The sequence below is a fragment of the Acanthopagrus latus genome, chromosome 22 (assembly GCF_904848185.1).
Source record: "Acanthopagrus latus isolate v.2019 chromosome 22, fAcaLat1.1, whole genome shotgun sequence".
NCBI lineage: Eukaryota > Metazoa > Chordata > Actinopteri > Spariformes > Sparidae > Acanthopagrus > Acanthopagrus latus.
The window spans coordinates 18,020,397-18,032,945 of NC_051060.1; the positions used below are offsets into that span (position 1 = coordinate 18,020,397).

Consider the following 12,549-nt stretch of genomic DNA (forward strand, 5'->3'; position numbering starts at 1 on the left):
GAATTCCACGGGATCATAATTGACACCATGTGTGCTCAGTATTCCAAGGGTATTCCCATTTTTGAGTTGATTTTTGAGTGTGAATAAAATTGCTGTGTTGTGTGAGCCATCAGGGCGGGCACAGTTTTGACAAATCTGTTTTGGGTTTTTTTTTCTCTCCTTTTTGTTCTTCTTCATCTTCTGGCCAATAGACCACAATCCTTGGAGCGATGTTTGGATATAATTGAAGGAGGGGATTTTCTTTTTTTTTTTTTCAAAGTATCGGTCAGGTTTCCATGTGGGAAGAGGCGGAGGCTTAATTAAGATCAAATAAACAAAGTCACCTGTGAGTGATTTCAGCTTATAATGAGACACATGTTTGCTAATTCACACATGCTCACGCGCGCACACACACACACACACACACTCACACACACTACCTTGATTTAATAAGCACTAAAGCAGGTGTTTGTTCCACTGCCTCAGTGAAATCCTGCACATGCCTCCACACAAACAGACTGGCACTGGCTTTTTGTCCAAACGCACACACACACAGGCCACTCACACACATGCACACGCACGCACACACACTCAGCAAGGATTAGCCTCGGCTTCTCATAAACTCCATGACTCAACAGTGAGAGCTTGTGTTCTGCTCCCCTATGCAGTGACCCATCATCGTGCTCCCTTTGGCTTTGTGAGCGCTCTGAATGAATCGGCATTTGTTAAATAAACCCGGGACGCTCCTGAGGTATCATAGTTGTCTGCACGTTATTATTCTAAGTGGTAATAGTAAGAAAAGCATCAGAACGCTGTGTGACTCTGCTCAGCTGACCGGCTTTCTCTACCTGCGAGCCGTCTGTGGAGGGAACTGTGGGAGTCTGACTTTGATTCATGTCTTCCTAATTGTAATAGACCTGAATCCCCTTAAAAAACAACATGTGGATAATTCTTATGCACACGCAGACACACACACATACACACACACACACACACACACACACACACACTGAGGCCTGTGTGCTCGCACCCACAGAAGGACACACACACTCGGCACACAGGTAATTGTGGCCACCTGGGAAAACATCATTTAGTCAGGCGCCCCTTCCTTCTACTAACACTGCTCTTATAGCATGGGTATGAGTGTGTGTGCGCCTGTGCATGTGTGTGTGTGTGTGTGTGTGTGTGTGTGTGTAAGAGCGACCTCCTTTACCCTTTGCTTTCCAAATTGCATTGGACTATCAACACTCCCTAAGCCCTAAACCATCCAATTACAAAACTGTATTTAAGTTTAGCCGTTCAAGGTTTTCAGGAAAATGACTGTGCTTCTCTGTACGGGCCTAACAATCTGCCATGCTGCGGTGAAGTCGACTGTTCTTCCTCGAATTTCCACATATCAAATAAATAATTCATTTAGTCTGAGCAGCACATGTGAAAAACCCAGTAGCCTGAATATATGTTGCTCCGGCAATCCACGAATATGTCGAAACTTTACATTTCTGTAGGTTATATTTTCATTTTTTGTGCTGTGACGACGCCAAGCTTATGGTTTGGCTTATGGCATATCCCAACATCTCGTCAAAATGTACAGCGGTTCCGCTTGCAAATTTTGAAATGCAGTATCGAAAAAAGTGTTTGGCAGCCATCTCGTCCAGCTGTCATTCCATCACTGCATCCTCCTCCTCTTGAAATAAAAGTCAGCTTGTAAACACGTAATCTGAACTTGATATGACATATAGCATGGAAATGTTGACATGATATTGAAACGTACACATTTTAACATTTCCATCGTTTGCGGTAACAGAAACGTAAGATACTAACATTTCATTCTGGTGACCAGGCTGAAATAAAATAGCCATCTACTGTTTTCAGTTGTTTTCCTGTCGCCTACCTTGAAAAAAAAAAAAAATCAGAGGTGCAGGTTAGTCCATATATATTAGTACATGACACAGTCACCAAAACATGAGCTGACAGCCACCATGTGCAGGTCAAATTCCTTCACAGTCTGCTGAATGTGAAGTACTTCAGGCTACATAAATCTGTGCACACAAGCAAGCGCTTTGAGCTCATGTGTGGGTTACGCAGTGAAATGTATTTGTTTTTCCCCTACTGCACTGCTTAGCGGCTCGGGAGGAACGGGACGGTTGGAGGCACCCAGGCAGGGATGGATGTTCATCTGTTCTAGTTGTCTTCCTCACAGCTATGTGTTTGTGTTAGGGTGTGTATGTGTGTGTTTGAGGGAAGCTGTCCGAGCTTTGATCTGATGATGACGAGGAACAGGCTGCAGCATCCGTTTTAGACTTCCAGTGTTTAAAAGAACAAAAAAAAAGTGTATGTAAATATCAACAAATATCAGCACAATGAAATAATAATCTGTATATTTTCATGGATTAGTGTTAAACACAGAAGAAGATTACATATTGAAAGGAGTAATTTGACATTTGGAGAAATAGAGTTATGTCTAGTTGCTGTAGTGATTATGACAGGCGCCGAAGTCAGGTTCTGTGGTATAAGCTGAATGAAGGAAGCTGGGGTGGATGGACGGGTCAAATAAACAGGCCTCACAAAGGAAAACGCAGTCCGTGTGTTGTATGGAAACAAAAGTCCAAAGTGAGTTATTCTGATGCATCTAATGTATATCATGTAACGAAACTCTTATCAAATATTAACTTATTTTAACCCAAATCACCATATTTTCCTGAACCTAACAAAGTACATTTACTGCCTGAACCTAATCAAACTGCTGCCTTATCAGATAATACATAGGGGCACTATGTAGGTTTGGAGAAGAAATTCAATCTCAGAATTTTAACATTTACAAAATTGGAGAGGTAATAATACAAACTAAGAAATGTTGATTTTTTCCCATAACTGAATAAACAAGCTGTTGTCAGAGGAAAATAAGATCCCCAGAACTGGAAGCTGTTTGAAGCTAGAAAGGTGGCAGGGTCCGCCACATATAAACAAAGTAAAACAGTATGAAACTGTGTGGTCATTTAAGATCATTTTGTTTATTCAGTTTATTCATGAAAACAGAGGTAATTTGTTTATTAAGTTTGCTTAGGTATGAGGCTCTTTTGATTAAAATTTACTCATCACAAATGCAGAGTGCACCTTTAACAACAAGAAAAAAAAGGTCCTGTATGTCTGATACTGAAATGATCCAATGTGTCACATACGTTGTTCTGGGAGTCACTGGCAAACTATTCAGTTGCTAATGTAGGAGGACATATTGGGATAGACTCAATGATGGGTTAAAAATAAAAATAATTTGTGATTTGTTTGAACTGACCCTTTAAGTCCAGTTTTGTGGCAAAAGGCACTGTCTCTCTGAGGTAAGAAGAACGTGGGAGATGAATACCGATAATTGACTGCATAGATAGCTCCGACAATGACGTAAAGGCCAGAAGTCTCATGGCAGACACCTGCTGCGCTCCTTTTAATAATCACGTACTGGTGCCAGCAAACACACACTCACACACACACACACACACACACACACACACACACACACACAGAGGAGTGGACCATGTCAGTAAACGTGGGTAGGTGGTCTGGGCAGACCTCAGCCATCTCTGGCATCTCCTCTGCTCTGGTGGTGGCTGTGCCAGGCTGCCATGCCATCTGATACAGATCGACACCAGCACCAGCTGTTCTCTAACCTCAGTCATGTTCGTATATCTGGCAACTTTTTGAATGCATGACGGGCATGATGAGCATGACACACTGATGTCCGGCACTCGCTTTGCTATATCTGATACCCCAAACGAGGAAACCAAGTCAGCACTCTTTTACCAAAGCATTTAAACTAATTTGTTTTGTCTCACTCTTCCACCGTGATCCTCCACAAACCTGATCCTCACCTCAGCTCTGTTTAGTTGCTGCACCCAGCCATCTCCTTACAACGTCTAAACCCTCCAAGAGAAACTTTATTTCCTTTATTTTCCCTATGCTGTTGCCTGTCGCTTGTGTTGCAACTGTATTATAGGGGATCCTCTGCTGCCATCTACTGGTTTAAACTGCTTGGTGGCCTGCCTTCAAAGTGTTGAGCTGACCTTTGTCATGAGAGCAGCAGCATGTGTTCTTGATAAATTATTTGGCAGGGTCTCTCATTAAACATCACAGAGTAGCACACAGGTTTATAAAAAGAGACATGAGATGAAGCAAAAAAAAACAACAAAAAAAGAACAACTTTGAATCCAATCGACAGAATAAATGATAAATGTTGTAGGTACAAAAATCACCTGGTTAGGGTTTGGAACACACCGTGTTTGTCAGCGCAAACACAGATGGAGATGTCCCGAGGTCTCCTTAAAAATATCCAGCATTGTAACGCTTACAAATGTTGAAACGCCTATCTAAATAAGGGACAACTGACATTATATGTTTCTCATACATTTGCATAAATAATTCTCAGCTCAATACAGAGGAACAAGCTGACCCAAAACACCCCAACACCACCCTCCTCAGTGAGGCACCATCTGGTATCGCTCACATGACCTTGTGTACGTGTCTCGATTTACCCATGTCCAACTTTTCACTTTTTTATTCTGAGTTTGCCAAACTCATTATCAAAAGCAGACACAGTACAGCGTTCATGACATCAGCTGCTTTTCCAATTAAAAAGAAGGTAACTGAGCCGCAATCGATTCCATTTTTCCCTGAAGAGGCGTTGGTAGACAGCACAATGAGAGCCCATTCACCTTCGCAGTTTTTGCTGCTCAGCCGGTTTGTGCGAGCAAATGTTGGAGGGGAGACCAAAGCCCTGGATTTCTCGCCTGACAAAGAGCAGCAACTGGACCTCGGTAGCACAGCTGATGGGTCAAACTACAAGACCACCATCAACTTGGACATTTGGGCTGAGCTGAGGATGCTGAGAGACATGGTGGTGGAGCAGAAGGTGGAGCTGAGGAAAGTGGAAGGCTGACGGAGACAGAGACGCAAGCAGATGAGCCGAGACTGGATCTTCTCCTCACTAAAACCAGCCTGGAGGAGCTGAGGAGAGATCACGCTGCCTTGCAGGAGCGACTAATAAACAGCGAGCAGCAAGCGTGGAGCTGAAGGCTGATCTTGAAAGTCAGGCAGCTGAACTGTTGGCCGTTGGAGGCCGAGAGACTACCAGAGCTGCAGCTCCTGACGCACAGGATGGACGACCTGCAGGCTCAAGATGAGGCTCAGGAAGGTGAACTTACATCTTTAACGAGCAGGATGACCACGACCGAGCACCAAGTGGAAAGAGTGCAAAGGTGGCATTTTATGCTGCTTTTACAGACTCTGGAGGTGTAGGGCCTTACAACACTCCAACACTCCTAAAGTTCAGCAAAGTCTTTACCAATGTTGGTGACACTTACAGTCCAACCACCTGTGAAAGGAGTGTACTACTTCAGATTCACAGTATGTGGTCATACAGATCAGGGCTTAACTGGAGTTCAACTGTTTCATAATGGGAAATTCATAATATATAATTTGCAAACCAGGTATAATGAGTTTTTTGAGTACCTGTCGAATGCCGTTATTCTAGAGCTGAATGTCGGTGATGAGCTACACCTGGTCCTCCCAGAAGGCATTTCAGTCTTTGTTAACATAAACAATCACAGCACCTTCAGCGGCTTCCTGCTTTTCAAATTATGACGTCAGCTCACTAAAGATCTGTAACAATCCATCACAAAGGAATCACAAATCATCTCTTACGCATTGTGGATATTGCCATTTTTGTTTCATTTTTTTTCTTTTAATTCATTCTGCATGTGTTTGTTTCTTTTTGTCATGAACTTCTTACTGAATTTTGGAAAAGCATAAAGACATAAACAGTCATAGAGATGAAAAGGCAAGATGGGCATACAGTAAAGCATATGTACGTCTTTAAGATAAATGAATGTAATGAAGAAATCTTGCCCATTTCAAATAATACCTTTCTATAGCTCATGCCAGTCTTGATTGATGGTGCGTTTCACTGCAAGGACAAAGACTTGTGTCTCTCAGGGTGGACAGGCGCTTCAGCACGGATAAACGAATGCAAAAGAGGACGTCATGACCGTTCTGTGGATATAGTCATGAACCTATACATCCAAAAATTATTACCTGTGTAATACCTGTGTAAGCCAATCGCCACATGTCCACATTTGTGGTTTTCACATTCACAATGGCATATTTCACGTCTTACAGACTTTTCTAAAAGGGCAAACTAGTGACAGTAATGTGTTTCGCAGTATGAAATCACGTATGCGTATAACACTGCCATGGGTTTCTAGGGATGTCTGGAGTTAACTGTGTCTCTAGAAACACATTATGCTTCGTCCAGAAGATGGCAGTCTCAGGACACTGACGCACAGACAGATGTGTTGGGGAGGCTTCCCAGGGAGAGATGATAAGTGATGTAACATGAGAAAAAGGCAGTGATGTTTCTACCAAGAGTCTGATGAGAAACTAATCTGCCCAAGAGCGAAAAAGTGTCTCTTCATTGGTGAATATTTCTGTTCAATATTCATGTGCACGCCGACAAAGAGAGATGCCGTCACGAACAGCGTAAACTGATGACTAAAGCCAAACAGTCATGTCAAAAATAAGTGATCTGAAGGAACCCTGAAGGCTGATGGGTAGCACGACGGGATCAGCTGGAACACAGTGTGGTTCCTTCCCTCCCCCTCAGCCCGTCGATCTTTTTCACATCACAGTTTTTGGGCAGCCGTCCAACAAAACAATTAGCAAGTATGGGAATCCCGGCCCTGCTCTCATGCAGACCCCTCCCTCCCTCCCTCCCTCCCTCCTCTATCTCTCTTTCCTCTCCCCGCTCTCTGCAGCTGGCCCCAGGAGAGAGGCAGCCAAGTTTATTTTCTCCACGGTGGTCCCTTTGAGGTGGCGGCGAGGCCCCTGCCACGCCGCCCCCTGATGTATTAGGTGAGGGTCCTTGAAGAGACGTCGGTGGGACTCTTTTATTACCACGGCACTCAATCTTACTGTTGCTGTGAAAGGACGGTTGGTGCTGTCCTCTTTTTTTTTTTTTTTTTTTTTCCTCGCACCGGGCGAAGTGAGGTGAACGAGTTAAGAGTGATTGAACTCAGACACGTCTCTCCTGCTGGTCACTGAAGAGAATAATTGAGAAGAAAAGCAAAAAACAAGCACTTCAGCCTCGATGATGACATAAACATCTCCATGGCGACGGAGAGAATGGTCCTGTTGGTGAGGACCAGTGGACCTTTATTAAATTTTTTAAAACCACAACTTTTCCTGACCCAGGAAAGAAATTTCATGCTCAGTTTAAATAAATGATAAATATCTGAGCACAGAAAAACTCATTCAGTTACACTTTTTTGGTGGTTATCATTGATGGCAGAGGTATTCAGATTTTTACACTCATTAAAAGTAGAACAAATCTGAAACCCCACCACCACCATCGCTGATCAAGAAGGGGCCACTAAAAAGTAGCCACCCTAAGATTTTCAGTGAACGCTTCTGGCCCCCACAATGAAAAATGTGTGGGAGCAGCCCTGCTGTTATTACCAGATAATCATTACAGAGACGTCATAGATAATCAGCCCTTTAACATTTGAATGCACACCTGTGCCATAGCTACCTCTGAGATAAAATCTTCTACTGTATTTTGACTGTAATGACCTGAGGAGAGTTTGAACTGCACAGCTGAAATGACACAGACTTAATGCAAGATGATTTTAAGCTGTTTTTAGGCTTTTATAATTTCTATATTCTTGACTTCTGACCTCATAATATTCAGCAACAGTAATCGCAGCATTGGTCAACAGCTTTTCTTTTCGGATAGTTTTGCACAGGTGTCATTCACACTGGGGACGATGGGGACCATTTCTTACATAGTGGTGTCCACACCACTATATAAGAAAGGGTTTCGTCTCAATCACATTTTAAAAGCATTATTTCTTCAAAATGTCATGAAATAGCTTGCATTTGAATTGCAACATATGAGAATATTTTGCTCTCCATCAGTTGAAACTGGCCTCTGCTGATCCTAGTGTCAAGGCCAGACAGCGGACTCCAACATGTGGAAGGAGAACAGCTAATGTTCACTGGATAAAAGGTGCGATCAGCCTTCTTTATTCTGTAATAGCCACAAATGTAATATTACATATACATACTGTAATTATCTACTCTGACCACAGGCACTCTCCACATTACATTGCCTTTTATTTAATTGTTGTCTGTTCCACTTTTCAGTACAAAGTGACAGTTGCATCATATTTCATTCACTCAGCAAAACGTTTGCATGTAAAATGTAACTGATAATGTGAAATATAGGATTAAAAGGTTTGCCTCTGAAATAACAATGGAGCAGAAGTAGCATGGAATAAAAAAAAATTTTAAAAAAAGTACAAGCAGGCGACATTAAGAAAAAGAACACACTTTTTAAATGTGCAAACAAATGAAACGTCACTACTAAATATTACATGTGTGTTTTATTTAGTGTTGTAAAAAGTTCCTGAAGGTCATACTCAAAAAAACGGAAAAGTCGCCCATACAAATGGTTTGAGTGAATGTCTATTGAAGTATGTGATATTAAATATATTTAGTTTGGCTATCAAAAGTAATTTTCTGGTAGTGAGTATCAAAAATTACAAGTAAAAGTAAATAATGCATATATTTACATGTACGTTGTAGATACTTAGGTCGACCAATTATCCAAATGTATTTTTTTTGTTTTGTTTGTTTGTTCATGATTTAATCAGATTGTCGATTGAAAAAAAAAAAAATCATTTAAATGAAGTAAGTAACCTTTAAAAAGCAACTTGTAACTGCAGCAATGAAAGGAGCACTATGCAGTTTTGTAGAAGAAATTCAAACTCAGAATATTTACAATATTAAGGAGGTGATAATACAAGCTCAGAGATATTTCTTTTTTCCATAAATTAATAAACAAAGGTGGCAGGGTCCGCCACATAAAGTAAAACAGTATGACATTGTGTTGTCCTTTAAGGTCAGTTTGTTTGTCAGGAATGATAAACAAAGACAGTTTGTTTATTTTCTTTGTTTAGGCATAAAGAAAAAAATAGTCCTCTGATTTTTTTTTTGTAAAACTACATAGTGCACCTTTAAATAAAGGCAGTGGAGTGAAAAAGTACATTGTTTGCCATCAGAAATATGAAGTAGCAGAAAATGCAAACACTTAATGAAAAGTAAAAGTACATCAGAATTGTACTTATTTACATTCAGTTGCTGGATTTTATCAGAGCACACCTCCAGATGTGGAGTTACAGGCGGGTCGCTTAGCATTTTTGGAGAGGAAGAGAAAGCTAGTGAGGGAGAAAGGTGTTTATAAAATGGTGATCTGACATGTGGACACGGCAGCATCCATCTCCATCTTTACCTTCTACCCAACAGACCACAATGAAAGAGAGAGAGAGAGAGAGAGAGAGAGAGAGAGAGAGAGAGAGAGAGAGAGAGAGAGGGAGAGAGAGAGAGGGAGAGAGAGAGAGAGAGAGAGGGAGAGAGAGAGAGGCCGTGTCAGAGCTGAGCGCATAAATAACTGTCGGCCTGATGTAAACACAGCGGTCACAACCCGGGCGAATTAAAACAACTGGTCTGGGCGGGATTAAAGCTCAGCGCGCATGAGATTGTCTTTGTACATAACATGACCTCTGGCGGCTCCGCTCCTCACCTCTGATTGGCTGAATCCCTAAATACTCGATCCAATTAGCGAGCGCAATTAGTGTGTGCGTAAAGATGACGTTAGACGCGTATTTTGCGGCAATATAGTTGCAGAAGTAAGTGACAGGGTCTGAACTGTGATATAAAATATTGAAACGTTTACATGTTTTGTTTTAACCTGTATTAAACATTTTAATTTGTGTGTGAATCTCACCGTTTCCTCACATTTTCGCGGATCATGCAGGGACATAAGCTTATTTTGACTTTATTTTAAACTGCATCTGCTGTTCATGCGGATAATCTTTTGAAGGCAATCGTTTTGTTTACGCAACGACAAGCGCGTCCACTGTTATCTTTTAGTAACAACAGAGGGAGGCTCGGGCTCAGCGCAGCGATAAGAGTTGGGGGGGTCAGCGGGTCAGAGCGAGCACGGGGCCCCACACACGGAATACTAAAAAAAAAAAACAAAAAAAAAACACACAGGGTGTAAAAGTGATGCAAATATATTTTATATACATGTAATCTGTACAAACATTTACTTCACATCCATCACAGTGCGGCCGCCAACAGGCCTGCAGGGGGGAAATGCATCTGCAGAGTATCATATAAAAAAAAAGCGATTTAAAGCGCGCAGTTTATCTTTGATCCAGCAAAGACAACATTATGTGACAGGATGCATTTAAATAATATTCAATTTCTCTTTACGGGAACGAAGGAGAGAGGATCATCTCTCTCTCTCTCTCTCTCCATATATTCCCACTCAAAGTCAGCGGAGATGAAGCGTGCGTTTGGTTTCAGTCACAATCCGTGTTTTCTTTCTTTCTTGAAAAAAACAAATCCCTGTTCCTTTCATTTAGAAAAAAAAACCGCACACAGAGGAGGGGGGGTCTCCGCCTTGGTCCCGTCAGGACGCCGTAGTTCCGCATAGCCTCGTAGTGTTCAGCATCTCCTTCAAGTCGTTCTCCGGCTTACCTGCGACCATGAAAGGCCACGTCTGCAGAGAGAGGGAAACAAACACAAGGCACAGTGCGCAGAGTCATCAACATGAGGCAGCCAAAGTCACACAAAACAAATGAAATACAATAGAGAAGATCAGAAAGAGAAAATCAGACCAGTGAGGAGTCGATTAATCACCCGCATCGATCAGGCGAAAACACAACCATTAGTTCATGCATTTTAGATTCAATACAAGAAGCTGCACCGACGAATGTGTCTGACGGGTTTACAGTGATGTTTGCAGAAATTATACACAATAAAACATGATAAATGCGTAATTGTGCAATTATCCTATCTCTTTCCAGTGTCGTGCTGCCTGTGTTGCATTATTTGGAAATTATTCAGTGAGGTATAGGCCCATTTCTATTTTATTTTTATTATTATTTTTTTTAATCTCTTGTCCGAACACATTTCTGTCTACAAAAGGCCTCAACACAGTCTGCAGGATTAGGCCTTGTCCCTCTCATGCACCTGCTTCACAACGCCATCACCCTCATCCGACCCTTGGGTGCTCTTACCGAGAGGCCTTGCAGTTGCAGGAGTCTGACACCAGATTATGATAAACTCTAGAAATGGCAGTGTCGTGGCGTTTAATAAAAACGAAGCTGTCGAGGAATAATAAAAGTCTAACTGGGCCTCTGTTCTTCACGTCCCCTCCATGTACGCGTTCTGTCTACACAACCCACACATGCTGAGCCTCTCCCTCCTCTCTGTAAGTCTCACCAGGTTCACAGGGTGGATAAATCCGTTTTCATATTTGTCGTTGGCCAGTATCTGCCGGAGGTGCGCGATGTAGCTGGACGCCAGGCGCAGCGTGTCCAGTTTGGAGAGCTTGGTGTCCGCCGGTACCCAGGGCAGCGTGGTCTTCAGCCGGGAGAAGGCTTTGGACAGGACGCGCATCCTGGCTCTCTCCCGCGCGTTGGCCGCGTTCCTCTGCACGTGCTTGCCCTCCTGCTGCGCCACACCCTTGGGTGCCGTTTTCCGGGACGCCGTCTTGCGCTTCTTGCCCGGCGCGTCGCTTGCGCCCTCGCAGTTGGAGCTCTCCCCCGTGCTCTCGTTGGAGTCTTTGCCCGAGGAGCCGAACTTGAGGATGCCGTCCAGGAGCTCGTCGTCGACATCGCTGAGAGACCCGGTGGACATGGTAGACTGTCTCCGACCGGAGCGGGATCACAACATGGACGGGAACAATCGGGGTGGACGAACACACACACACACACAAACACACACACGGACCGGAGATGGGTTCATGAACTGTCTATCTGTGCGTGAAGGGAGCAGAGTGGAACAGTTTTTATCTCCGTGGGGAGAGAGGGCGTTGCTTCATGCTGGGAGGAGACACTGGTGCTGAGCTGACACGCTGGTTCCCCAAGGGTTCCTGGACCCCAAGGGACCCTGGATGGTTCCCCAGTTAGATGTGGAATCTGGAGTTTAATGTAACTGCAGTTTAACCCACCAATCTTTGATTCCTTTTAGAAGATGAACAACTACAAAAAGATGGATTAATTCCTGAAATGTATTTTTACAACATAAGGAACACCACGAACGTTTTTATTGATTTTACTCTCAGAACTTTCAGATTATAAATGACGCACCTGTTAACAAGTGTGGGCCCTTCATTAGGAAACACAATGTACAGATGTACAATACAGTTTATTATTATTTACCTGACTAACTGTGACGATCTGCAACATTCATATGTAAGATTTAGAGCTTTTAACTTTTGCCCACCCCAATCCAAAACTCTTGTGGTTACAATATATCAGATACAGCATATTACGAATAAATACAATATATTATTGTGGCACTGTTAGCAGGTTGTAATGATGTTTAAAATTTGTGGCTGGCACATTTTTGTTGCAATTTTAATTACTCAAAAAACAATGTAAAACCAGTTAACACATTTTTTCTTTTCAGTAAAGTCTAAAACAAAACCACATTAATTGTAACATGTTCCATGTT

At 42.6% G+C, this 12,549-nt stretch overlaps 1 protein-coding gene across 1 annotated transcript; it reads right to left on the minus strand.

Moving 5' to 3' along the window:
- Positions 1 to 9,007: 9,007 nt before the first annotated feature.
- Positions 9,008 to 11,946, minus strand: tcf21 (transcription factor 21). The gene is made up of 2 exons (XM_037087512.1): positions 11,314 to 11,946; positions 9,008 to 10,588 (listed from the first exon to the last, which is right to left on the minus strand). The coding sequence occupies exons 1-2, from the start codon at positions 11,728 to 11,730 to the stop codon at positions 10,499 to 10,501; spliced, it is 507 nt and encodes a 168-aa protein (XP_036943407.1). The 5' UTR covers positions 11,731 to 11,946; the 3' UTR covers positions 9,008 to 10,498.
- Between the last annotated feature and the right edge of the window lie 603 nt (positions 11,947 to 12,549).